General features: G+C 38.8%; 1 protein-coding gene across 1 annotated transcript in view; it reads left to right on the top strand.

Moving 5' to 3' along the window:
- The first annotated feature begins 1,795 nt into the window (after window positions 1-1,795).
- The window catches only part of PSPC1 (paraspeckle component 1), a 73,613-nt gene continuing 47,909 nt past the window's right edge, over window positions 1,796-27,499 (top strand). The window contains exons 1-2 of the mRNA XM_046028190.1: window positions 1,796-2,333; window positions 10,177-10,478. Of these exons, the coding sequence (XP_045884146.1) occupies window positions 1,968-2,333; window positions 10,177-10,478 (668 nt within the window). The 5' untranslated portion in view covers window positions 1,796-1,967. The remainder of the gene's footprint in view (window positions 2,334-10,176; window positions 10,479-27,499) is intronic.

The raw sequence follows: 27,499 nt of genomic DNA, 5'->3' as shown, positions 1-27,499 counted from the left end.
TCTGATTGTGCCTTTTTCTTCAGCAAAGTTAATAAAAATTGACAATATTGGCTATGCATTCATATGCATTCCTACCTCACATTTGTGGTTGTAAATTTAAAGAGTGGTGAAAGTTATTATGGGGGGGAAGGGGGAGTAAAGAAGAGGGAGAGCGGGAGAGGGAGCATAAGCTATGTTTATGTTGCCATGAGAATTTTGGAGCTGGGATTTTTGCTGAAGGAGAGGGGATATGTTCTCCAGCTTGCAAGGGATCATTGAGAATGTGCTTCATCCTTAAGTCTAGTGACACATGGGAGGTAGGAAAAAGGTACACTTTTAGGGAGGGCTGCTTGGGAAGCAATCTTCAGAGGAAAAACATATTCCAGTTAAAGCAGGAAGGTGAAGATGTTCAGAGAAAAAAATAAAAAATGGGGGATTTTCCTGATTACAGAGTGAGTTTCCAAGCACTCAATAGGTGGCTTTGGAGCAACTGAGAGGGGTATGGGGAATTGAGTCAGACTCAGGAATTTATAGACCTACACGGGGATTGGAGTCTGGGTGATTAGAATTTGGATGGTAACTAAGGTAAATAGGGATTAGTCTCGATGGTATTCTATTTTTAAATTTTTGAATAGTTAAAAATTTTTAAGGCATAATTTACATACAGTAATACTGACCCTTTTACTTTACCAAGTTTTGACAAACACATACAATTGTGTAGCCCCCACCTCATTCAGAATATAGTTTCATCATTCCAAAAATTTCCCTGTGTCCCTGTGTAATCACCCCCTACCTCCAGCTCCTGGCAACCACTGATCTGTGTTCTGTAGTGCATTCCTTTTTATTGCTGAGCATATTCCATTATATGAATGTCACGCTGTTTACCTATCACTAGTTTGGACATTTGGATTGTTTCAGTTCTTGTTGATTACAAATAAAGCCCCTATAAACAGTTGCATGTAGTTTTTTGTGTGAATACAATTTTCATTTCACTTGGATAATTAGGAGTGGGATTGCTCTTCTTAAGTGAGCATATGTTTAACCTCATGAGAAACTACTGAAATGTTTTGCAGAGAGTGAATTCATTTTTTTTTTTTTAACACTCACTGGAGTGCCTGCCCATGTCCCAGGAGATTTACTGAGCGGAACTGGGTAGTTTGGCAGACACTGCATGGCTCACAAATCTTAAAATATTTGCAGTCTGACCCTTTACAGAAAATATTTGCTGGCCCTTGTTATGGAGTATGGTCTATAGGAATTCAGAATTTCATAAACAATTTCATAGAGTCCTCCTCTGAGGCGAATAATCAATAATCAACTATCCGTTCTATAAAATAATTATTTTATAGAACAGATAGTTTTATCAGTAAATATAATAAAAATCTTGCTGTTGACGGACAGAAATAAATGTTTTGAGGTGTTTCAATCACCGAGAAATATCTTCTTATTCAATGCCATGCGTAAAATTTGCAAGTTTTTGTTTTTCCATAGTCATTGAGAATTGAGCTGGATATCTAAAAGAATATGGATATTCCCCAAATCATTGTGTTTTCACACACTGGTGCACATATAACAAGTTTTCTCATAAGTGCAACCCAACAGTCAGCTAATTTAGAAGGGTGGGAAACCGCATTTAGCGTAGCCTAGGAGGTGGTTTGGATCTGTAGCTCATTTAATATTGCGCTCCTGCGCATGTTGGTTATCATGCCGTTGGCGCCAATAATGCGCAGGCGCGTTGGCTCCGGCGCCGGCCTTTGCGGAGGGGCGGGACTTACAGCCGGCGTCTCTTCTTGTAACTGCGGCTGGTGGCAGCGCCATTTTGAACGTGCAGCTCCCGCGGCTGTGAGCCTGACCGGGCAGGGCAGCGCGCTAAGCGACCTGGTCGTCTTCTCTGACTTTTTCCTTCTATATTCCGTATTTGTAGGTATATATAGAGATACAGCTATAGCTCTAGGATTATATCCGGTCTCTGAATTGAACTCACTAAGATGATGTTAAGAGGAAACCTGAAGCAAGTACGCATTGAGAAAAACCCGGCCCGCCTTCGAGCTCTTGAGTCCGCCGCAGGCGAGAGCGAGCCATCGGCCGCCATGGCCCTCGCGCTGGCGGGGGAGCCGGCGCCACCTGCCCCGGGGCCTCCGGAGGACCACCCCGATGAAGAGATGGGATTCACCATTGACATCAAGAGCTTCCTCAAGCCGGGCGAAAAGACGTACACGCAGCGCTGCCGCCTCTTCGTGGGGAACCTGCCCACAGATATCACGGAAGAGGACTTCAAGAGGCTCTTCGAGCGCTACGGCGAGCCCAGCGAGGTCTTCATCAACCGGGACCGTGGCTTCGGCTTCATCCGTTTGGTGAGTGTAGTGCCTGGCTGGCCGGGGTGTGAGGGGAAGGGGGCGTGAAGGGAGGCCCCTATGAGGAGCTGGGCGCCGCGGGCAGACGTCCACGTTCTTCAGCCGCGGTGTCTGAGAAAGCTCTTGTCCTAGCTGCGGCCTTTGCTATGGCCTGTGAAAATCGCGGCACCTCGCGTCCTGTTTTTCCCGCGGCGCTGGATTGTCCTCTCACCCAGGGCAGCGTTTTAGCCTGGAATTTCCGATTAGTGGGCTTGGTTTGCCGTCGTTTCTTGGTTGCTGTTGCCAACGTTTTCTGCTCTGCGCGCGTCCGGCTTCGCTTGCCCGCGCTACGTAGGCTGCGGCTGACCCGGCCCAGTTTGGGGTTCTAGTTCTCTGATTCCCACAAGGGCCAGGAACGTTTTGGGGGGAGACTTCTTCCAGGCAGAATTGTGTTGTAAGCGAAATAGATAATGAATTTGGAACGGAAGCTTCGGTCTTAACCAGAAATTTCATTGGGCATGGAGGACCAACCAGCGGACTAGCTTCTTAAAAAAATTCCAAATCATTTACTTGGTTGCAACCAGACTTGGATGCGTTTAACGGTAAACCATGTTCTCACCTGACCTCAACGCAGCCCACCTTTGACTGCCTCGTTCTTAAACTCTGGAATATTGGGATGGTGTTGAATTGTTAACGTACCTAATGTAGGGTGCTCTCTTCCCAAACATTCTGGACGTTTCCACGTCTTGGTGGGGGGGTATAAATTATATACTATTTTATGTTTTACGTGCACATTTTAATGCTAAAAGAGCATGCATTTTACTTTATAGTTTAAGCCTTAAAACTTTTCCAATAACATGCAAAATTTGTGCCTCCCTTAGATTTTTTTTTTTTTTTTTTTTTTTTTTTTTTGGTAAACTCAGAGAGAGGGGCGTTTACTTTTGCAGGTCAAAATATCTACTTTATTTGGCTTTCCCATGTGCTTTGTGGTGAATTCCATCAGTGTCAGTTAAATAGCGTTACAGTAATTCGTATTTAGATGCTGGATTTTTTTTCCAACGAAATATTTTTCTTGGAGACATTTTTACACAAAGACTTCTTATGTTGTGTTGCCTTTCTAGTTTGACCCTCAAATTTTATGTGCATGGCAGTTTGTGGAAGCTTTATTACTGGAGTTTTAACATTGAAAATCGGGTTCTCTTCGGATTGGCAAAGTTTTAACATGTAGATAGAATTGATAGTAATTTAATGACATTGTATTTTTTAGGGAGAACATTTGAACTTTTTTTTTTTTTAAAGATTTTATTTATTTGTTTGACAGAGAGCTAGAGAGCACAAGTAGGCAGAGGGAGAGGGAGAAGCAGTCTCTCCGCTGCACAGGAAGTGCGAGCAGTTGAGCTGGAGCCCAGGACCCTGGGATCATGACCTGAGCCTAAAGCAGCTGCTTAACCGACTGAGCCACCCAGGTGCCCCTGAACATTTAAAATCTAAATGGCTTCAAGAGAAGGGTACATCTTCACAGGGCATTATTAATAAGACTGGGAAATTTACTTAAAATTGAAGCTAAGTAATCAGTGCATTTTAAGCATGAAATTATAAATAATTATCTTTTGGATATTAGAGAAACTGTCATTTGGTAAAATTATTTTTGATACAGTTACAAAAGTTATCTTAAAGGAATTTAGGTTTCTACAATGAAATATTTTAGGCAATTTTTAGTAAACTTTCCAAAAAGATGTTACTTAACATTTTCATAGTCTATTTAGCCTTTGGCACCCTGTTGGTCTGTTTTAAAGTTGACATTCTGGAGAAAGAACGGTAGGCCTGTATTTTGTTTTGGAAGCCTTACACTTAAAAAATAAGCCAGTTAGTAAACATTTTGACATGAAAAAATCTTCTGTCTTCAAAGCTACTAATAATCCTTTTTTTCCTTTAGTGTATTAGCCCTGTCGGATAGAACTATTGCAGTAATGAAATGCTACGTGTATGTGCTGTCCAATGTAGTAGTTACTAGCCACATGTGACTGTTGAGCACTTGAAATGTGGCAGTTGGGCTGGAGAATTTAAACTTTAAATTTTATTTATTCTTAAATAGCCCCATGTGGCTAATGGTTATTTGCTTTCAGTTTCTTTAAAAAGAATAAAAAGTCTATAGGATTATGCAATGGGGAGGTGAGGACTGCTCTTGCCTGCTCCTTTGGGATACGCTCCTCCAAACGTATCATGCGGTATTTTTGGTGTAGGCATGTTAAAAATAAGTCATTGGGAAATGAGAATTTAGCTTACAAGGTTTGACTTTATGAACTTTACTGTTTAATCTGAGCTTTATGATTAACAGGTACATTTAAAAGCCTTAAACATTTCTGAGCGATTATGTATCTTTTTCTACTTAGGGAAATCATAGTGTATACCTGATTTGAATGTAAGTAATGGTGTAGTGGCTCTAGTGTGTGGTGGTGGTGTAGTGGCCCTGTAATAGTGGTGTAATTTTATTTGATTTATATTTTTAGGTATACTTTTTTACTTGTTCAGCAATTAATCTTTAAAATTAAATAAATTTTCTTACATTGGTCGTTGTAGTTTTTTGGTTAGTTGATGAGGTGAGACAATATTTTGGAGATGGTGCAGGGTCAGCTTTGCTAGAATGTAACGGTGAGGAAAAAGAATTGAAGTGGCATTTCCTCATAAGGTCCTAATCCATATTATGAATCTATGGTACATTACGGTTGAAATTGTTTATTTTAGATACATTTTGTGGAATTTTAGACCCCAAAACTTCTTTTTTAGGATTTAACTGGTTATTGACATTAGATTGGCTAAACTAACTGAGAAGTTGTAGTGCATTTTAAAAAAAAATATGTTTATTTAAATGATCTCTACACCCAGTGAGGGGTTCGAACTGAGGACCCTGACTGAGATTAAGAGGCACATGGTTCTCAGACTGGCTCTGCCAGGAGTCCCAGTGGTGCATTTTATTTTATTTTTTTTTTAATTTTTTTTTAAAAGATTTTATTTATTTATTTGACAGAGAGAGAGAGATCACAAGTAGGCAGAGAGGCAGGCAGAGAGAGAGGAGGAAGCAGGCTCCCCGCGGAGCAGAGAGCCCGATGTGGGGCTCGATCCCAGGACCCCGAGATCATGACCCGAGCCGAAGGCAGAGGCTTTAACCTACTGAGCCACCCAGGCGCCCCCCCAGTGGTGCATTTTAAAGATAGTTTAATGTAGTTAAAACTGGTTATTAGTTTGACCTGAACTCTGTTTCTGCTTTTATCTCCTCCCTCCCCTACTTTTAGTTTAGTACTAAAACCAGATTTCTGGAGTGGTGATTCACAAAAGTGTGGGTCCTTTCCGGCAGATTCATCTCTCTCTCTAGTGCACTTACATTATTTTCCCTATCATTCATGCTAGCAATGCTGACCTTAGACCATCTCAAAAATCGTTAACTGGGATTTGTTAGAAATGAAAATTCTGAGACCCTACCCTAGATTAGATCTACTGAATCAAGTTGTGGGGTTGGGACCCAACAATCTTGTTTTTGTTTTCCTTTTAAATATTTTATTTATTTATTTATATGACAGAGATCACAAGTAGGCAGAGAGGCAGGCAGAGAGAGGGGGAAGCAGGCTCCCTGCTGAGCAGAGAGCCTGATGGGGGGATAAGGGGATGTATGGGTCTCTGTGGGTCTCAATCCCAAGACCCTGAGATCATGAACTGAGCTGAAGGCGAAGGCTTAATCCACTGAGCCACCCAGGTGCCCCAACAGTCTTGCGTTTTAACTAGCCCTCCATGTTATTCTTATGCTTGCTAAGATTTGGGAACCACTACTGTAAATAAAGAGTTAAAAATCTACTGAATTTACATTAATTTAACCACTGGGGACTAAACCCTCTCCCCTTGGGTTTTTTGTTTTTAATAATGAAATGCTGTGTGCATTTTACAGAATGTCAAATACTAGAGAAGATGTTGTAGAATCTCCTTAGTGGCCTGTCCAGCATATAATTTCAAGTGCTATTTTAGTTCAGGGAAGTTTTCTTATTACAGTTTCAATTCTAGTGAAAGGTTGTCCCCTAACACGTTAAATGTAATCACTGTTAAACTTTTTTATGATTTTTCCATATCAAACCATACTGTACACATTTTGTTGTGATTTGAGGTTTTCTTTCCTTTTTTTTTTTTTTAAAGATTTTATTTATTTGACAGAGAGATCACAAGTAGGCCGAGAGGCAGGCAGAGAGAGAGGGGGAAGCAGGCTTCCTGCTGAGCAGAGAGCCCGATGCGGGGCTCTATCCCATTACCCTGGGATCATGACCGGAGTCAAAGGCAGAGGCCTAAGCCACTGAGCCACCTAGGTGCCCCGATTTGAGGTTTTCATTTACTATCTCTTTGACATCTTCTCGTATCATTAGATTGATTTTTAATGACCATATTGTATTTCACAGTATGAGTGGACTGCCAGTTACCCAGCCAACTTTCTGTTGATTGACTTGAAGGCTGTTTCCATTTTGCATCAGTCGATTTCCTTGTACTTATTAATTTAGTACTGTTGCCAGTGGTCAATTTTAATCACTAGCAAACAATAAAAAGGTCTGGTGCTTTGCACAGAGCTTTTTGAAAGTGTCCAATGGACATCATGAGATCCTAATTCAAGCAATCTCTATCTTGGGGTAGTGAGTTTCTTGTTATTTTTTATATTCCTTTTAAGTTGAAAACCTGTAGTTTTACTTTTTATGCAGAGTGATGCAGGGACATTAGCTGGAAGGAGGAATTTATAGTGTATTGGTAGTATGAATTATGTATAGATCTGGGAGTGAGTTACTTCAACCTGTCTAGGCTTATTTCCCCATATGTGAAGAGGGGATATTAATGCACTTTGTAAGGTTGTTGATGAGCATAATGGAAGCTAATTGTGTGTGTGTATTTATATACATATATATGTATATTTATATGAAATAATGGCTAGCATATAGTACCTCCTTAGTAAAATTTACCTTGCTATCATTATTCTGCGGTATGAAGTAAAGAAATCTTTGGTTTCATTTCAAACACGTAATTTTAATTGATTTTACAGATAACTTTAGTACACATTTATAGCAGTGGTTCTTAAATGGGGTGGTTTTGTTTCCCGGGGGACATTTGACAGTGTCTGGAGACATTTTTCATTGTCAAAAGTGGGGGTTGTTCTGCTGGCTTAAACCTCCTGTAATGTACAGGACAGCTCCCCACAACAAGAATTATCTTGCCCATAATGTCAAGAGTGCTGAAGCTGAGAAATCCTGATGTAGAATTATTTAATGAAAAGTATAAATTTTGAAGAAGGATTATGGCTTTGAAAATTCATGACAGCATAAACATTTTATTTGGCCCAAAAGTAATTGAATTCATTGCTAACTGTAAAAAAAAATTACTTGATTTAACATAAAAATGGGGACTTCCTGCTTCTCTTGGGGAAATAATATATGAATATACTTGACTGAATATGAGCAGGAGATGCCCTCTGGAAGCACTTTTCAGTTTTATTTATTTCATTTATTTATTATTTTCTTCAGATTTTAAGTAATCTCTCCTCCCAGTGAGGGGGTTGAATTCACAATCCCAAGATCCAGAGTGACATACTCTACCAGCTGAGGCAGCCAGGTGCCCACCACTGTTCAGTTTTAGAAAGTCCTCATCAGGTTCTCTTTATCCTCCTATCCTTTAACATTTTATTATGAAAAAATTTCAAATATATAGTAATGAACATCCATTTATTCACCATCTAGATTCTCTAAGTTTTGTTATATATTTTTTTTTCACTTACCTATTCATCTTTCTGTACCCATCAGTTCTTTTTTTTTTTTTTTTTTTTTTTAAGATTTTATTTATTTGACAGGCAGAGATTATAAGTAGGCAGAGAGAGAGAGGTAGAAGCAGGCTCCTCGCTGAGCAGAGAGCCCGATGCGGGACCCTGAGACCATGACCTGAGCTGAAGGCAGAGGCGTAACCCACTGAGCCACCCAGGCGCCCCTACCCATCAGTTCTTGACTCTTTGAACACTCTAGCATGCTTATCATTAACTAGAGTCCAGTATTGTTTTTTTGAGGTATTTGAAACCTGCATACAGCGAAATGCACAAATTTTAAGTGTACAATTCAAACTCCTATCAAGATAGAGAACTTATCATCCATAAAATTTCCTCATGCCTCTTGCCATTCCCAATCATACTCAACAGTATTTTAAAATCTACCTCTTAAGAGTTGTTGGATTTTATGACATATTAGGTACAAAGTACCTATCCCTTGTTAGATATTTATGGAATGGTTGTTGGTACCTTTTTTTTTTTTTTTTAAGATTTTATTTTTTATTTTCAGAGGGAGATACAGTGAGAGGGAAAAACAAGTGGAGTGGGAGGGGGAGAAGCAGGCTTCCCGCTGAGCAGAGAGCCTGATGCTGGGCTCCACTGTAGGACTCTGGGATCATGACCTGTGCCAAAGGCAGATGCATAATGACTGAGCCACCCAGGTGCCCCTGTTTGTTGGTACTTTTAAGAGTAATTTAAATTAAAAAAAATTTTTAAGAGTAATTTCTATTTATTACTTTTGAAATTTTATTTATTTACTTTTTAATTATTTTTTTAAGTTTTTATTTATTTATTTGAGAGAGTAGTGGGGAGAGGAGCAGAGGGAGAGGGAGAAGCAGGCTGCCCACTGAGCAGGGAGCCTGTTGCTGGGCTTGATCCCAGGACATTGGGATCATGACTTGAGCCGAAGGCAGATTCTTAACTGACTGAGCCATCCAGGTGCCCCTGAAATTTTATTTTTAAGTAATCTCTATACCCAAGGTGGGGCTTGAACTTAAAACCTGGAGATCAAGTCACATGCCCTAGTGACTTAGCTGGTTAGGCCCCCCAAGAGTAATTTTTAGAAATAGCTATTTTGGAAATCTGTAAAAAGTTTAGATTCATTTGTCTTTGTAAAATTAGTTCTGTAGATAGATTTTTGCATAAATGCAATAATTTAAAGCTGTCATTAATATTTTCGGTATTGGATAAGGATCTATTGTGACGTTAAGACTTTTTTCACAAGACAATATATTTGTTCTCTTACAGATGCATTTAAAACTTCTTTTAGTTCTCTCTGGAGAGTTCTCACAACACAAAGAAAAAGAACGTACCTATACTGAACTTCCAGTTTGTTGATTATGTTTAGATGTCTATATTCTATACCAGCTTTGAATTCTTCAAGAAGGAAGTTCCCTAGAGGTTTCAGCAATGAATGTATTTTCTAGTTTATAAATGCATGTGCACTTGATTTTTCTCGATAATGGGGAGAACACATGGCCCATGAATGTGCGTGTTTGCTTCTCTCAATATAATGGAGAAATGTGTAGTCCATGAAAGTATTTCAGAGGTGATTATTAACATCTGATATGAGTTTTCATAGATGATATAAGAAAGAAAAAGGAAAGGGGATTTTCTGGCATTGGAGGGATGAGATGTTTTATTAAGATGTAAATACAAAAACATGGAGTGTGTGGGAAATTATTCTGTTTTCAGTAATAGCTTCCAGTAACTGGTGCTTGGTCTCAAAAAGTAATTATTTTCTTTTAATATATGTAGGAGATTTAAAAAAGATTGCTTCAAATATTTAATAGCTGGTAATTCTGAATCGATAATCTTTTAGTGATGACTTGGGACATTGGGGTATTTAAACATACTTATTTTTGAATAATTAGTACAATGCATGTGATACCAAAATCGAATGACACAAAAACAAAGTGACCCTATCCGCCATTTCCAAAAGCTACTCAGCTCTTCTCCCTAGAAACCGCTATTTAAAATTATTTGTGTTACTATCATCTTTAAAAAGTGATTTTTCCTCCTAAAAAGGAATCCAGAACACTGGCTGAAATTGCAAAAGCAGAGCTGGATGGCACCATTTTGAAGAGCAGACCTCTCCGAATTCGTTTTGCTACACATGGAGCAGCCCTAACTGTCAAGAACCTTTCGCCGGTTGTTTCCAATGAGCTGCTAGAGCAAGCATTTTCCCAGTTTGGTCCTGTAGAGAAAGCCGTTGTGGTTGTGGATGATCGTGGTAGAGCTACAGGAAAAGGTTTTGTAGAATTTGCAGCAAAACCTCCTGCACGAAAGGCTCTGGAAAGATGTGGTGATGGGGCGTTCTTGCTAACAACGTAAGTTTTAAACATCTCATCATCCTTCTGTGCAGTTGCAAATGGGCTTCTCTCTGTTCTGAACTTCTGTCTTTCCTTGTACAGTTCATACTGTTTTGGCATATGGGTAAGTAGGTATTGAATAAATATTCACTGAATATAAATAAGGAATTTTTGTGTATCTCCAGGAGGCAGGAGTCATACTTCAGACTTCAGTGTATTGATTCATACTTGAATCTTAGAAAAGTTTTCTATTACAATTTTTATTTAGCTGACTATGTCTATTATATGCAAAGGAAAATTTTATATTTAAATAATGGATGAATGACATTATAATCAACTTTTTAAGTGCTTTTTTTTTTTTAAGTTTTAGCGGAACTGTATTTGTTATGTATTATTAGGTTGTTTACAGAATTTTTGGAAATTCATGAGAATCGAGCTTTGATGCTATGCTTTCAGCAGAAATACACCTGAAAGTAATGCCCAGCCTCCTCATGAGATTGATAAATGCATAATTTCATGAATTAAAATGCACCCAATTTCATGTTATTTTATTATTTTTTTAAGACTTTATTTGACAGAGAGAACACAAGTAGGCAGAGGGGCAGGCAGAGGGAGAGGGAGAAGCAGGCTCTCTGCAGAGCAGGGAGCCTGACGTGGGGCTCGATCCCAGGATCCTGGGATCATGACCTGAGCTGAAGGCAGCTGTTTAACTGACTGAGCCACCCAGATGCCCCTGAATGCACCCAAAGATTTTATTTATTTATTAGGCAGAGAGACAGGCAGAGAGAGAGGAGGAGGCAGGCTCCCTGCTGAGCAGAGAGCCGGATGCGGGGCTCGATCCCAGGACCCTGGGATCATGACCTGAGCTGAAGGCAGAGGCTTGACCCACTGAGCCACCCAGGCGCCCCTGCACCCAATTTTAAATATAAAACGCAATGAGTTTCAACAAGTGAATGTACTGTGTAACTTAGAATCACAGTCAAATAGAGAACATTTTCATCATCCAAAAAAGTTCCTTTGTGTTCTTTTGCAGTTATTCTCCACCCCTTAACCCTGTCCTAGATAGCTACTCATGTTTCTGCACTCCTGTAAATTAGTTTTGTCTTTTCTAGTTATTTCATATAAATGAAATAGTACATATTCTTTTGTGTTCCTTCCTTCCTTCCTTTCTTTTTTTAAGATTTTATTTATTTATTTGGGAGAGAGAGCATGAGCAGGGCAAAAGGAGAGGGACAGGCAGACTCCTAGCTGAGCAGGTAGCCTGACTTGGGACTTGATCCCAGAACTCTGGGATCATGACCTGAGCTGAAGGCAGACACTTAATTGACTGAGCCACCAAGGCGCCACCTGTTTGATTTCTTTTGCTTAGCATAATATTTACGCGATTTCATCCATACTATTGCATCAGTATTTTGTTCCTTTTTATGGCTGAGTTTTATTCCATTATTTATTCCATTATGGACATGATCATAGTTTGGCCAGTGATCTAAGGGTTAGTCAATAATCAAGTTGTTTCTAACTGTTGGCAATTTTGAATAAAGGTTTACACAAATGAGCATTTGTGTAAAGGCTTCTTGTAAACATTATGTTTTCATGTGGCTTGGGTAATAATTAGGGGTAAATGGCTGAATTTTCAGCTTTATAAGAAACTGCCAAATTATGTTCCAAAATGGTTGTACCGTTTCACATTCCTATCAGCAATGAGAGGGAGAGAGTTCTAGGTTAGTTCCATACCTTCACCAACACTTGATATTTTTAGTCTTTTGGATATTCTAGTGAGTATGGGAACTTCTCATGGTTAGTTTAAACTTTTATTTTACTAACTACTAATGATTAGCAACTTTTCATGTGCTTTTAGGCTATTATATCTGTTATGAAGTGTCTGTTGAAATTTTTTGCCTATTTTTTAATTGGGAGGTTTCTCTTACTGAATTAAAACATCTGGATACAGGTCTGTTTTATTTATTTATTTATTTATTTGACAGATTGAGATCACAAGTAGGCAGAGAGGGGTTGGGAGGAAGCAGGCTCCCTGCTGAGCAGAGAGCCTGATGCGGGGCTTGATCCCAGGACCCTGCGATCATGACCTGAGCTGCTTAGCCTGAGCCACCCAAGCACCCCTACAGGTCTGTTTTATGATGATTTCTCCCATTCTGTGACTTGCTTTTAAATTTTCTTAATAGTGTTCTTCAGAAAGCAGAAGTGAAGTATAACTTATCATTTTTTTTTTTCTTTTCTGACTTGTGCTTTTTGGATCCTTATATGAAATTTCTGCCTCTCCCAAAGTAGCAAGTTTTTCTTGTGTTTTCTTGAGACATTTTATAGTTTCTTTTTAAAATTTATACCTGTGGTCCATTTTGAGTATGATATGAGATAACAATTCATTTTTTTTCCATACCCATTTGTTTAAGCACAAGTAATTGAAAAGATGATTTCTCCTTTTTTAATCTTTTATCTTTTTTTTTTTTTTAAGATTTATTTATTTATTTATTTGACAGACAGAGATCACAAGTAGGCAGAGAGGCAGGTAGAGAGAGAGAGGAGGAAGCAGGCTCCCCGCTGAGTGCCCGATGTGGGGCTCGATCCCAGGACCCTGGGATCATGACCTGAGCCGAAGGCAGAGGCTTTAACCCACTGAGCCACTTTATCAAAGATCTTGGGGGAAAAAATCTGCACTATTTTTTGTTTCATTGATCTGTGTGTCCATTATACCAGTACCTTTTTTTTTTTTTTAAGATTTTATTTTATTTTATTTTGGATTTTATTTATTAGAGAGAGTGAGCATATGAGAGCACGGTTGGGGGAGCTACTGAATAGAGAAGGAAAAGCAATCTCTTGGCTCATCAGGAAGCCCCTGAACCAAAGACAGATGCATAACTGACTGGGCTGCCCAGGCGCCCCTTAAAGATTTTATTTTTAAGTAATCTCTATACCCAACATTGGGCTTAAATTTATAACCCTGAGATCAAGAATTGCCTGCTCTACTGACTGAGCCAATCAGGTGTGCCCCACACCAATGCTCTACTTTCTTAATTACTTTGTGCTCGCTTCGGCAGCACATATACTTTCTTAATTACTTTATGCTAAAGTTTGAAATTAGGTAGTATCACCTAACTGGTTTCTTTTTTTTTTTAATTGTTCTGGGTATTGTTGTCTTGTATATCCTTATTTATTTTATCTATCCATCCGTTTATTTCTCAATTTTAGTATAGTAAATGTACAATGTTATATTAGTTTCAGATTATTTTTACTGATTTTAAAATCGACTTGTCAGTAAAAAAATAATTCTGCTGGGCTTTCGATTGAAATTGCCTTGAGTGTACAGGTCATTGGGGGGAATATTGACATCTTCACAATACTGACTTTTCTATTTCATGAATGTGGTATATCTCTCCATTTACTTAAAAATACTTGTCAATAATAGTCATGAAACCTCTTGCCATATTAACATGCTATTCCTTTCAGTTTTCCCACAGCAAAGTTCTTGATGTTCATCCTTAGTCTTTACACTGGATTTGTTTATAAGTTCCTTAGTTGATTATTGTATTGATTTCTTTTATCTCTGTTAGTAATAAAGTGTGTCCATTTACTGTATTATTGGTTGGGATCATGGAAATATTTTAGGGTTTGGGGAACTGGCTACAAAGACAATTTAAAACATTTGTTTTGGGCTCCACAGCTTAGTTGTGTATTTTTTTTTTTTTAAGATTTTTTAAGATTTTACGTCTTGTTCTATTTTATTCACCTTTTGCTAAGATGTTATCTTCTCAGAGAAGTAGTTTCTTCTTTTTTTCCCAAAGATTTTATTTATTTATTTGACAGAGATCACAAGTAAGCAGAGAGGCAGGCAGGGTGCGGGGGAAGCAGGCTCCCTGACAAGCAGAGAGCGCGATGGAGGGCTGGATCCCAGGACCCCAGGATCATGAGCAGAGGCTTAACCCACTGAGCCACCCTGGTGCCCCTCAGAGAAGTAGTTTTATCTTGATACAGTTATCCCCTCTGCAACATCATTTATAGTCTCTCTCAATTTATTTTTTTTTCATAGCATTTACTGTTTTTAATTTGTAGGTTTTTCTCTGCAGTAGAATTTGTAAGTTCCGTGAGGGCAGGGGTTTGTCTTGTTCAACATTATGTAATCCTAGCACCTATGTTTTTCTTTTTTTAAATTACATTTACTTTAATTCCAGTGTAGTTAACATACAGTGTTTTGTGTGTGCAGTATAGTCATTCAACAGTTGTGTATCTTACTCAGTGGTCATAAAAATAAGTGTGCTCTTACTAATCCCCTTCACCTATTTCACCCATTCATACCCCCCTCTCAATCATCTGTTTTCTGTAGTTAGAGTCTGTTTTTTGGTTTGTCTCTTTTTTTCCCTTTGTTTTTCTTAAATTCTGCATATGAGTGAAATCATATGGTATTTGTCTTTCTCTGATTTATTTTGCTTAGCATTACACTGTCTTAGCACCTGTAGTGTCATAATTCCTGGCCACAAATTAAGCTAATAATAGTTATTTAATGAAGGTAGGAAGGAAGGACCTAAAGCAATAGGCAAGGCATAAGATTAGTATTTCTTCCACTGCAGGCTTTGATTAATTGGTATTTTAAAGGTACATCCAGGCATTGGGAAATATTTAACTGTTTTTTACAGGTAGCTTTTGGAATCAGTTAAAAACAGTTTTGAGGGAATGGACAAATTGTTGAACACTGTACTGTCTGTCATATTTCATAATCATGATCATAGTCATAAGCATTTGGATTCGCATAGCACTATTATTCCATTTTTCAGGTGAGAAAACTGGCCAAGAGATGTTAAGTAATTTGGGTAAGATTGCACAACTGATAAATGGAGGATTTTAGCCTGACACTGTATCCCTTGCTTTTCATTTTGTGCTATAAGTGGAATTTTTTAAAAAAAGATTTTATTTATTTATTTGAGAGAGAGCACAAGAGGGGAGAAGGTTAGAGGGAGAAGCAGACTCCTTGCTGAGCAGGGAGACCGATGTGGGACTCGATCCTGGGTCTCCGGGATCATGACCTGAGCTGAAGGCAGTAGCCCAACCAACTGAGCCACCCAGGTGCCCTACAAGCAGAATTTTTTATAATCTATCCTTGCTGAGAACGTTGTTAGTTAAACCTTCTAAAGGAATTCGGGATGCTCTTTTCCCTGTTTGAGTGGCTAGAATCAACTGAAATGTAACCTCATGTAATTTTCTCACTGCCTTATCTAAAGTGGGCTCTCTATTAATTCTTTCTTGACAGCATTGTGTTTTTCCTTCTTAACTCTTAAAATTATTTGTTTACTCATTCCTTTTTGTTTTGGTTTCTTTTTCTTTTTTTTTTTTTTTAAAGATTTTATTTATTTATTTGACAGAGACATCACAAGTAGGCAGAGAGAGAGGAGGAAGCAGGCTCCCTGCAGAGCAGAGAGCCCCATGTGGGGCTTGATCCCAGGACCCTGAGATCATGACCCGAGCCAAAGGCAGCGGCGTAATCCACTGAGCCACCCAGGCGCCCCTTGTTTTGGTTTCTTAGAACACTTCAGGGATTGTATTATTTACCCTGATTCTCTAGCCAAGGTAGGGTTGTCTTGGTACATTTTTGGGTAATCAAGTATTTATTGACAGACTGACTCTCAGATGTCAAGAATAATACAAGTGATTTATAAGAGTGGTATCATAGGGATTTAATTTGTAAGTGTAGACTTCTTGTGTAATCAAAATTTCTAATTCTCTTGAAAATACTTTTATCTCTCTTTTTAAAAATTTATTCATTTGAGAGACAAAGAGAAAAGGGGGAGGGATAGAGGAAGAGGGACAAGCAGACTCTCCACTAAGTGCAAGCCTGATGCAGAGCTTGATTCCAGGACCCCCAAGAACATGACTTGAGCTGAAACCAAGAGTCGGATGCTTAACCTGTGGAGCTACCTAGGTGCCCTGAAATACTTTTAAATTGTTATAAGGTGCTGTATACTATATGCAGTTTTAGGTAAACAGTCTTGTACAGTATATGTAATGACCAATGCATATTATGCAAGCATATGTGTTAATTAAATATTTATGCTATTTTGAAATTACAAAAAAGATAGATGGCAGGAAAAAAAGAATTTAAAACCTTCATCCAGGGGCACCTGGGTGGCTCAGTGGGTTAAAGCCTCAGCCTTCAGCTCAGGTCATGATCCCAGGGTCCTGGGATTGAGCCCCGCATGGGGCTTTCTGCTCAGCGGGGAGCCTCCTTCCCTTCCTCTTTCTCTGCCTGCTTCTGCCTACTTGTGATCTGTCTGTCTGTCAAATAAATAAATAAAATCTTAAAAAAATAAATAAAACTTTCATCCATGATAATAATGGTGTGTTTATATCTTTAAACATTAGAATCACACTTAGAGCAGAGTTGCTCAGGCCCTAGAGCTACATAGGAATTGAGTAGGCATGATGCTAGCTGCTCATTAAAATTTCTCTCTTGGGGTGCCTGGGTGGCTCAGTGGGTTAAAGCCTCTGCCATTGGCTCAGGTCATGATCTCAGGGTCCTGGGATTGGGCCCTGCGTCGGGCTCTCTGCTCTGCAGGGAGCCTGCTTCTCCCCCTCTCTCTGCCTACTTGTGATCTCTGTCTGTCAAATAAATAAAATTTAAAAAAATACAATTTCTCTCTCTAGCTTTTGTTTTTGGTTTTTTTTCTTTAAAGATTTTTTTGTTTTTAATTATTTGACATGGGTTGTGGGGGGAAGAAGTCAAGTAGGGTGAGCAGCAGGCAGAGGGAAAAGCAGGCTCCCTGCTGAGCAAGGAGCCTAATATGGGGCTTGATCTCAGCATCCTGGGACCACGACCTGAGCTGAAGGCAGATCCCTAACCCAGTGAGCCACCCAGGTGCCCCTGTTCCATATTTTTTCCCCTTATGGACCATTACAGGTTAAATTAAATCAACATACAGTGTTGTTTTTACAACTTGCTAACTGATATCCTAAAAATGATGTTGTAGTTGTTCCCGTAGAAGCACTTGCTGCTTCACCCTGTATTTTTATATTGTAGAGATGGCTTCTTTTCTTAAACCTGATGACCTAGCCTTGGCTAGTTTCACACTTTTATTCTGCAGCTTCCTCACCTCTCTTAGGCTTTATAGAGTTGAAGAGAGTTAAGCACTTGCTCTAGGTTTTGGTGTAAGGGAATGTTGTGGCTAGCTAGTTTGATCTGTCAAGACCACTGAAACATCATATCAGCAGTAATTAGTAATTTTTTTAAAAAGATTTTATTTATTTATTTATTTGAGAGAGCGCAGGAGAGGGGGTAGAGCTAGAACCAGGTTTCCTGTCGAAGGGGAGCTCAGTCCCAGGACCCAAGGATCCTGACCTGAGCCAGACGCTTAACTGCTGAGCTACCTAGGCGCTCCTGTAATGTTTTGTTTCCATATTCATGTGTTCACTAGAATAGCACTTAAAGGACTTTTTCCTTTGCAGTCACAATGTGGCTCATGTTCTGTGCAAGAGGCCCTAGCTTTCATTCTGTCTGAGCTTTTGGCATACCTTCCTCACTACGTTTAATCATTAATTGCTTTTTATTTATAGTGAGAGGTACAAGTTTATCTTTGACTTGAACACTTAGAAGCCATTGAAGGGTAGTTTATTGGCCTAATTTCAATATTGTTGTGTCTCAGGGAGTAGGGGGACACCCATAGAGAGGGAAAGATAGGAGAACATCTGGTCATTGGAGCAGTCAGAACACACATAACATTTACTGGGTAAGTTTGCAGTCTTTTATGGGTGTGGTTCATGTCACACCTTAAAGAATTACAATATTGACATCAAAGATCACTGATAATGGATGACCATAACAAATGTAATGATGAAAAAATTTGATACTGTGACAATTATTAAGATGTGACACAGAGACATAAAGTGAGCAAATGCTATTGAAAAAAAATGATGCCAATAGACTTGCTCGATGCAGGGTTGCAAAAACCCCTGTATTTGTAAGAAATGCAGTATCTGTAAAACCCAGTAAAGCAAAGCACAATGAAGTGTGGTATATGTTACCTAATATACAGTCTATATTGAAATTTCTCCTGTTCCTTAGTAGTGTCCTTTATAACTTTGTAATCTATTCAGTCACTGATTGCACATTGAATTTGGTTTTTACAGCTGTAATTTCCTTTTATCTTAAGTTTCCAAATGACAAAAATGTCAGTGTCGTGATACTGACATTTTTGAAGAGTTTTTCAGAATTGCTTCATTTTGGATTTGTTTTCCTCTTAGACTTTTGAGGGTTTATACTGCTAAACTCTTACCTTTTCCGAGCAGATTCCAAGACATTTTATTTTAGACTCTTGCCTTTATATCACTAACCTACTTTGGGATTTATTTATTTATGATAAATGCAAGAATTTCTCCTGATTAGTAAGCATCTTTTTTTTTTTCTATGAAGTTTTCCTGACTCTTATATTTGAGTCTTTTTGATATTAAAAATGCACGGGGCACCTGGGTGGCTCAGTGGGTTAAATAAAGCCTCTGTCTTCGGCTCAGGTCATGATCCCAGGTCCTAGGATTGAGCCCGGCATCTAGCCCCGTAGCCCAGAATTGGGCTCTCTGCACAGCTGGAAGCCTGCTTCCTCCTCTGTCTCTGCCTGCCTCTCTGCCTGCTTGTGATCTCTGTCTGTCAAATAAATAAATAAAATCTTGGAAAAAAAAATGCATAGGAGCGCCTGGGTGGCTCAGTGGGTTAAAGCCTCTGCCTTCGGCTCAGGTCATGATTCCAGGGCCCTGGGATCGAGCCCCACATTGGGCACTCTGCTCCACAGGGAGCCTGCTTCCTCCTCTCTCTCTGTCTACCTCTCTGCCTACTACTTGTGATCTCTGTCTGTGAAATAAATAAAATCTTTTTAAAAATGCATAGCATTTCATTATAGCTATGCCAGACTTAATTACTCCTTTTTGGACACTAGACATTCCATTATTAGACATTTAGGTTGTTTTCCTTTTTTGCTGTAATAACTAACCTGTGGCAAACATTATGGACCATAGATGTTTGGTTGCTCTTTGTTTCGTGGGTACAGTTGTTTTTTTTTAAAGATTTTATTTATTCATTTGACAGAGATAGTAGAAGCAGGGGGAGCAGCAGGTAGAGGGAGAAGCAGGCTCTGTACCAAGCATGGAGCTGGATTTGGGACTCGATTCCAGGACCCCTGGATCATGACCTCAGTGGGAGGCAGACGCTTAAGTGGCTGAGCCACCCAGGCACCCTAGATTTTTTTCTTAAGTTTTGAAAAAAAATTTTAAGTAGTCTCTGGACTCAGTGTGGAGCTTGAACTCAGAACCCTGAAATCAAGAGTTGCATGCTCCATTGACTGAGCCAGTTAGGTGCCCCTTCTGGGTTTAGACTTCTATGGTGCAAATGTAGTCTGGAATTTCCATGGAAAAAGCTTAAGTAAATAGCTTAGTTTTTTTTTTTTTTAAAGTTTTATTTATTTAAGTGATCTCAGTATCCATCATGGCGATCGAACTCAAAGCCCCAAGTCTGAGAGTTATATTGTCCTCCAACTGATCCAGCCAAGTGTCTCTTAAATGGTTCCTTTTAAACCAGTTGAACTTGGTAACCCAAACTTTAATAGAAAATCAAAGATTCATGTGGGTAAGATTAATTGTAGAGAGTAACTTTGAAGGAAACCTCTTAATCTGTGTTATATGATGTAGCTGAAATCCTTGCTTTGTGTAGCATTACTTTATTTGCTATTTGTTGCTTTTATTTTTCTTTTTGAAAGGAAAAAAATGTTTTGCTTCCTATACCACTTCTCTTAAGAATCTCAAGTTACAGTTCTATGCTTTCTTTTTACTCATGAGGGAGACATTTTTTAGGGCTGACAGCTAGATATTTAAATAATCTTTTGTTGGTAATCAGAGACAAACTAAATCTTTTTACTTTATTATTATTATTTTTAATGTATTGACAAAGATTTAAAAATACCCAGTGAGTGAAAGTGAAGTTACATTGAGTATTTTATAACTCCTGGTACTGATGAAAATTGGTTACTCTGTTTCTGGGAGGGATTTAGTTACTGAGTAAAAAAACCTTAAGATTCTTTGACTGTTGGAGGTATATGTTAAGTAAATATTTTGACTCAAAGATTTGGTATATCACTTTACATGAGGTTTATCACTTTATTTCTAATAACAAAATATTGACTAAATCTGCATTTCTTAATAGAGAATTAAGTAGATCATATTTATAGTGGATTAATATATAGTTATTTTGTGAATATTTCATGACACCAGGAAATGCAACACTCCTGAAAAGAATATCTTTATTATAATTTTTTTTTAAGATTTAATTTATTTATTTGACAGAGATCACAAGTAGGCAGAGAGGCAGGCAGAGCGAGATGGGGGGAAGCAGGCTCCCTGCTGAGCGAGAGCCCGATGTGGGGCTGGATCCCAGGACCCTGGGATCATGACCAGAGTGGAAGACAGAGGCTTTAGCCCACTGAGCCACCCAGGTGCACCTATTATAATTTTTGAAATAGTTTTTATGGGGCTCCAACTCATGACCCTGAGGTCAAGAGTCATGTGCTCAAATGACTGAGTCAGTTACGCTCCCTGAAAAAAAGTTTTTAAAGGGCTTATATACCACAGTGGCAGTAGACTAGTAGTTGCCAGAGGTTCAGGGAAATGGGGAATTGATAGCAAATGAGTTTAGGGTTTCTTTCTGGGGTAATGAAAATGTTCTGGCGTTAGATCATAGTGATGGTCATATATACTAAAGCCCTCTGAACTCTACATTTTAAAATGGTGAATTCTATGGTGTGTGAATTATATTTCAATAAAAATACAGACTAAATTGCAAATCCCCTATTAATGGCAGAGCATTTGGCTATGCATCTATGCTGTGTAACAGCTGCTCAAAAATCTGTAAATAAATTCAGCATAGAAATAAATGTGTATATTTATTTTCTATAAATAAAATAGTGTAGCAAATTGTTACAAAACTCTTGTTACTTCCAGGAGTCATTTTCCAGTTGAGTAGCACAGGACTTGTCTTAATTCCTCCAGCAATTAGTTGAACCAGTGTTATCTACTAAGTAAAGTTTAATTGACCCAGTGGTGTGTGCAGAGGGTTGGTGGGATAGATGGTAAGAGTGTCAGTTTTGTAAGTTTCCTCTACCTGGCAAATACCAGAATCTAGGACTCCATGAAGGAAATAAACTTAGATGATTTATATTCAACATAAACCACATAGTTTTCACAGTTTTGATATAGAAAATCAGCTTTATCTTTTAGGGTGGTGGGATAGCTGTTTCAGGCCTGTTTTGTTAACTCTTTCTCTGCATACAGGGGATTGTTCCATTAATAATTTTTTAATACCTTTTCTGTTTTATACTCCTATTTCAAAAAAATTACTTTTCCATCATTTTATTTGCTTCATCACATCTTTCCATTAAATGGGATATAGATTCAGAAGAAATATTTCTTAATAAAAACAATATTATAGTACTGCTTTTGCTTATATAATAGGAAACACAAGTTACCAAGGCATACTTGCTGGTGGCACAAGTATAAATTGCCCCTTACCTTTCCAGAAAAGCACCCGTAAGCCTTATTATACTGTGTCAACTGGATCCAGTTTTAGTTTATACATTCTTTTTTGAAAAGTCTTAATTATTTGTAAAGATCAATATTTTATTATTTCTTAGAGGTCTTCATAAGAACAAAAAGAGTATTTAAACTTTTCTTTTTCCTTAAAATTTACTTTAAGGGTCCGCTGGTTCATTTTATAATCTAAGATAATATCCGGTCTAGTTGTTCTATTTTTCCTCTATCATAAAACAACTTATTTCAGGGGCGCCTGGGTGGCTCAGTGGTTTAAGCCGCTGCCTTCAGCTCAGGTCATGATCTCAGGGTCCTGGGATCGAGTCCCACGTCGGGCTCTCTGCACTGAAGGGAGCCTGCTTCCCTCTCACTCTCTCTGCCTGCCTCTCTGCCTACTTGTGATCTCTCTCTGTCAAATAAATAAATAAAATCTTTAAAAAAAAAAAAACATTTAAAACAACTTATTTCATCTTTCTAGGAATTATTTTATCATTATTCTCCAATTCGCAACTATATTAAAGACTAAAATTGAAAAAAATCCTGCAAAATGGTATATATCTACAAGGATTATTTAGTAGTGAAACAAGTTGTTATCCTTACACAATCACTTTTTAATTCCATACACAAAATGTTGCATCATCTTTTAAGCCATTATGGTTTTAGTACTTTATATATAACACCTTGTTCCCACCATTTTGCTTCTAAAGAGATATTTGAACAAGTGAGGAAAGATCAGTCACAAATATGTTAATCAGTATGTACCATTTCAGAAAACATGGAAACCTTAAATGTCCAGCAGTATATATGGTTAAAAAATTATGGTGCATGCATACATCTGAAATTGTGCCGTTTTTTATTGAGTGATAAAGGATGTCTGAGGAAAGCATGGATAGGTGATGCATTTTGTGTAAAATTATGTATATCTAGCAGAAAGGAAAATCTAAAGAGATGTTTATGAAACATCAGAGGTCCCTTCCAAATGATAGGATTTCACAGGACTGATTGATTTTATATAAAACTTGTTACGGACAGGTATTAGTATTACAACCAAATTAATGATTAGTTAATTTGGGGGCAAGGTGTGGAGAAGAAAACGTCTATAGATAACAACTCCAGATTTAACATTAATGGTTGACCACTTTGATTTGCTTACTTTTAGTCTTGTGTTCTATGAAATATTTTCCTGCATTTATAGAAAGAGTAACTGTATCTATACACAGAATTTAAGTTCGGTTGTAAAAATTATTTTTTTTTTAAATGTTTTATTTGACAGAGAGAAATCACAACTAGGCAGAGAGGCAGGCAGAGAGAGAGGAGGAAGCAGGCTCCCCGCTGAGCAGAGAGCCCAATGCGGGGCTCGATCCCAGGACTCTGGGATCATGACCCGAGCCGAAGGCAGAGGCCCCAACCCACTGAGCCACCCAGGCGCCCTCGGTTGTAAAAATTATTTTAGGGACACGTGGGTGGCTCAGTTGGTTAAGCATCCAACTCTTGATATCAGTTTAGGTCATGACTTCATGGGTTGTGAGACTGAGCCCTGCGTTGGGCTCCAGCTCCAAGCCCACTGGGGAGTCTGCTTGAGATTCTTTCTCTCTCCTTCTGCCCCTCCCTCACTCGCATTCGCTGTCTTTCTCAGATAAATAAATCTTAAAAAAAAAACAAACCCTTTTTTTTAAACACCAGAAAATCAAAGTGAAATAAACAAGATGTGTGAGATAATGGACAAGGGGGAGTTTTTACAGGGAGTAGTGCATACTGTGAAATCATAAATGTTCACATTGCTTTTGTTTATGTAAATAGGAAAACAAGAGTTACCTAGGCATACCTGCTGGTGGTGGAAGTATAAATTACTATATTCACATTTTAGCTTATAACCCAACAAAATAAATAAGAGAGTCCCTTAAGGACTTCTCTTGAACACTACATGTAGTCATTTTGTTTTACATAATATGAATGTGGTTGTGACTGATGGATCTTTGCTTACTTATTCATGTATCTCTTTAGAAATGGAATTCCAGGAACAAGGTATAAATACATACTTCGGTCAAGTTTTGTCTCAGAGGGCTGTATTCACCCCCATGTATTAGTGTGTCTGGTGGTCTTTATTCATATGTTGAAAATCGAAAAATTTATGGTTTAAAAACTCAACATTATTTGAGAGTATAGTAGAGATCTCATTATATTTTCTAATTTTGTTCATATTTCCTTGACTTCATAAAATTAATCTTATCAATTCTAAGTAATTCTCTCATGTTCTGAGTGTGAATGATTTGCTTAGTATGTTTTCCTTCTTGAGTCTCCTGATTTTTCTCTTGGGGGGTAGTGGCCTTCTGGTATTGAAGTGGGGTGGGGGTGAGTTTGTCTTTGTTGGCTTCTGCTGAAGTGTAGTTCTTACCTGGGTCTATTATTCTGATGTTTGTGGTCCTGCAATGGCTTCCAGTGGGTAAGTAGTCAATATAATGCATCTTCTTTTATTTGTCCTTAGGCCTCATTGGGTCCTCTTAGAAGTACCATGTCCTTCCATGGGTGTACGAACTCTTAGCTATTTTCTTCTACGTGATTGGGTTGCATGTGATCTTTGAGGCTGTATTTACTCATTCTTTATCACACTTCAATTTTTTACATGTTGTACCAATTGAGGCCTTTTTTTGGGGGTTTCTGCTCAGTTTATCTGAGGTTTCTATAATCCCATTGCGTCCATCACTCCAAGGTATTCCACATCTGCTTCTATTTCCTTTTCTCTCTAAAATGTCTTTACTAGCGGGGCACCTGGGTGACTCAGTCAGTCTGGGATCAAGCCCTCCGTCAGGCTCCATGCTCAGCTTTTCCTTTTTCCTCTGCCATTCACTCCATTTGTGCTCTCTGGCTCTCTCTTTCTGTCAAATTTAAAAAAAAAAATTTTTTTTTTAAATGTCTTTACTAGTCTAGGAGTCATTTTTTTTTTTTTTTTAAGATTTTATTTATTTGACACAGAGAGATCACCAGTAGGCAGAGAGGCAGGCAGGGAGAGAGAGGAGGAAGCAGGTTTCCTGCTGAGCCCCGATGTGGGGCTCGAACCCAGGACCCCGAGACCATGACCTGAGCCGAAGGCAGAGGCTTAACCCACTGAGCCACCCAGGCGCCCCTAGGAGTCATTTTTTAAAAATAAGTATTTTATTTTTAAGTAACCTCTATACCCAACATGGAGCTCATACTCAAAACCCTGAGATCAAGAGTTGCGTGCTATACCAACTGAGCCAGCCAGGTGCCCCCCAAGGAATCATTTTTTTTTTAAAGATTTTATTTATTTATTTGACAGAGATCACAAGTAGGCAGAGAGGCAGGCAGAGGGAGAGGGGGGGAAAAGCAGGCTCCCTGCAGAGCAGAGAGCCCAACACGGGGCTCGACCCCAGGATCATGACCAGAGTGGAAGGCAGAGGCTTTAACCCACCGAGCCACCCAGGTGCCCAGGAATCATTTTTTTTTTTTTTTTAAGATTTTATTTATTTATTTGACAGACAGAGATCACAAGCAGGCAGAGAGGCAGACAGAGAGAGAGGAGGAAGCAGGCTCCCTGCCAAGCAGAGAGCCCGATGCGGGGCTCGAACCCAGGATCCTGGGATCATGACCTGAGCTGAAGGCAGAGGCTTTAACCCACTGAGCCACCCAGGCGCCCCCCCCAGGAATCATTTTTAATGGCCACTTTTTTCCCCCTTTCTCTCTCTTTTTAAAAAAATATTTTATTTTATTAATTTGAGAGGGTGAGAGAACACGGGCAAGCAGGGAGGAGGAGCAGAGAAAGGAAGTAAGCATACTCCACGCTGAGCATGGAGCCTGTCATGGGATTCAGTCCCATGACCCCGAGGTTTTGACCTGAGCTGAATTCAAGAGTCCGATGCTTAGCTCACTGAGCCACCCAGGTGCCCCAGTAATCATATTTAGTGACAGTTTAGGATTTAAAATCTCTGCTATTCTTAGGATCTTCATTTATTTGTAAAGGGAAGCTTTTGGAATCTAGAAAACCCCTTCACCTCTTAGCCCTTGGGTTAATCCACAGATTTACTACTGCAATAAATTTACAGTTATTTTCATGGTAAGAGACTGGTAGCAAGGAAAAAAAAACTTTTAACATTGGCAAAGATCCTTTATTTTTGGTTAGCCTTACATAGTTTTAAAAAGTAGACAAAATTAACAAAACAACTGTTAGGAGGTGGTGCTCTGGTATCAGTAGAAGGCCCTAACCATAAGAAAGCTTGATGTGGATCTTCATACAGATGCCATTTTGAACCTTTCAAATGAATAAGCTGTATTCTGAGTGTGACAGTTGGGAGGCAGGAGCAAGAAGAACCAAAGCCTCTTCTAGACTGGATTAGGCAGCCATGCCCTCCAGGGGTATTACAGATGATGCGAAGATGATTGTGATGATAGCAATGACAACAATCCCAGCTATTACAATGAGGGTGTTATCACTAATAGTTTGACAGGATCTGTAAATCTTTAGGGTGCTTCTTTCTCATCCAGCTGATCATCCCTGACTCATTCTTTGGACAGGGCACAAAATCCTCTCACAAAAACTGAATCCAGTGCATTCTTTTATCACTGAAGACACACCAGTCCTAGTATTTGCTAATTTGAAAAAAAACGTTAAAAATATTTTTGCATCATTTTGGAAATGAGTCGAACCTAAGCTACAAGGGAGTATTATTAGAAAACACAACATGGATACTGTATTCAGTAGTTGTGGTTTTAAAATCCTGTGCTTGGCTATAAAAGCCTTATAAGCAAAGTTAATGAGTAATAGTGCGAAAATTTTAAAATAAGCATATCATCTGTTGATATCTATTTCATTTTCCTGTTTTGTCTTCCTCGGTGAGTTTTCCCATCCTTTTGTTTTACTTGGGAAAGTAGCAAAGAAGGAGGATTTTTAAGTCATATCTTTCATCATCCCACTGTTGCTTCCCCCTGTCCCCAGCCTCCACCTTGAACATGTCTGTGTCTTCTGGCTTCCCTCCTTCCCTTTTGCTTGCTGCTTGGCTCATGTATTTTAGATGTCACTTTAGGTTTTATTTTCATTTTTATTATTTTTAATATTTTATTTATTACCAGAGAGCACACACAAGCAGGGAGCAGGAGAAGCAGGCTCCTTGCTGAGCAGGGACCCCGATGTGTTTCTCAATCTCAGGACCCTGGGATTATGACCTAAGCTGAAGGCAGATGCTCAACCAACTGAGCTATCCAGGCATCCCTCATTTTAGGTTTTAGAAAGGCTTTTCTGAATAAGACTTGGTTAGGCACAGGGAGGCTGGGATTTGGGAATTTGAGGTGGTAGGATATGGGAGTGATGATTCCATAGAAAACATGAATTAGGTACTCATTCTTTTCTACCATAATTTGTAAAAGTTAACTGTAATGATTATGCAGGTTCAGAGATGTTGATTTACTCCTCTGTCTTGAGTGGGGTATGCTCTATAAAACATTCATCTTTGTCTGAC

Source organism: Meles meles, chromosome 14 (assembly GCF_922984935.1).
Source record: "Meles meles chromosome 14, mMelMel3.1 paternal haplotype, whole genome shotgun sequence".
Taxonomy (NCBI): Eukaryota; Metazoa; Chordata; class Mammalia; order Carnivora; family Mustelidae; genus Meles; species Meles meles.
The sequence above is the reverse complement of the archived record's forward strand: the minus strand, read 5'-3'. Positions and strand labels throughout refer to the sequence as shown.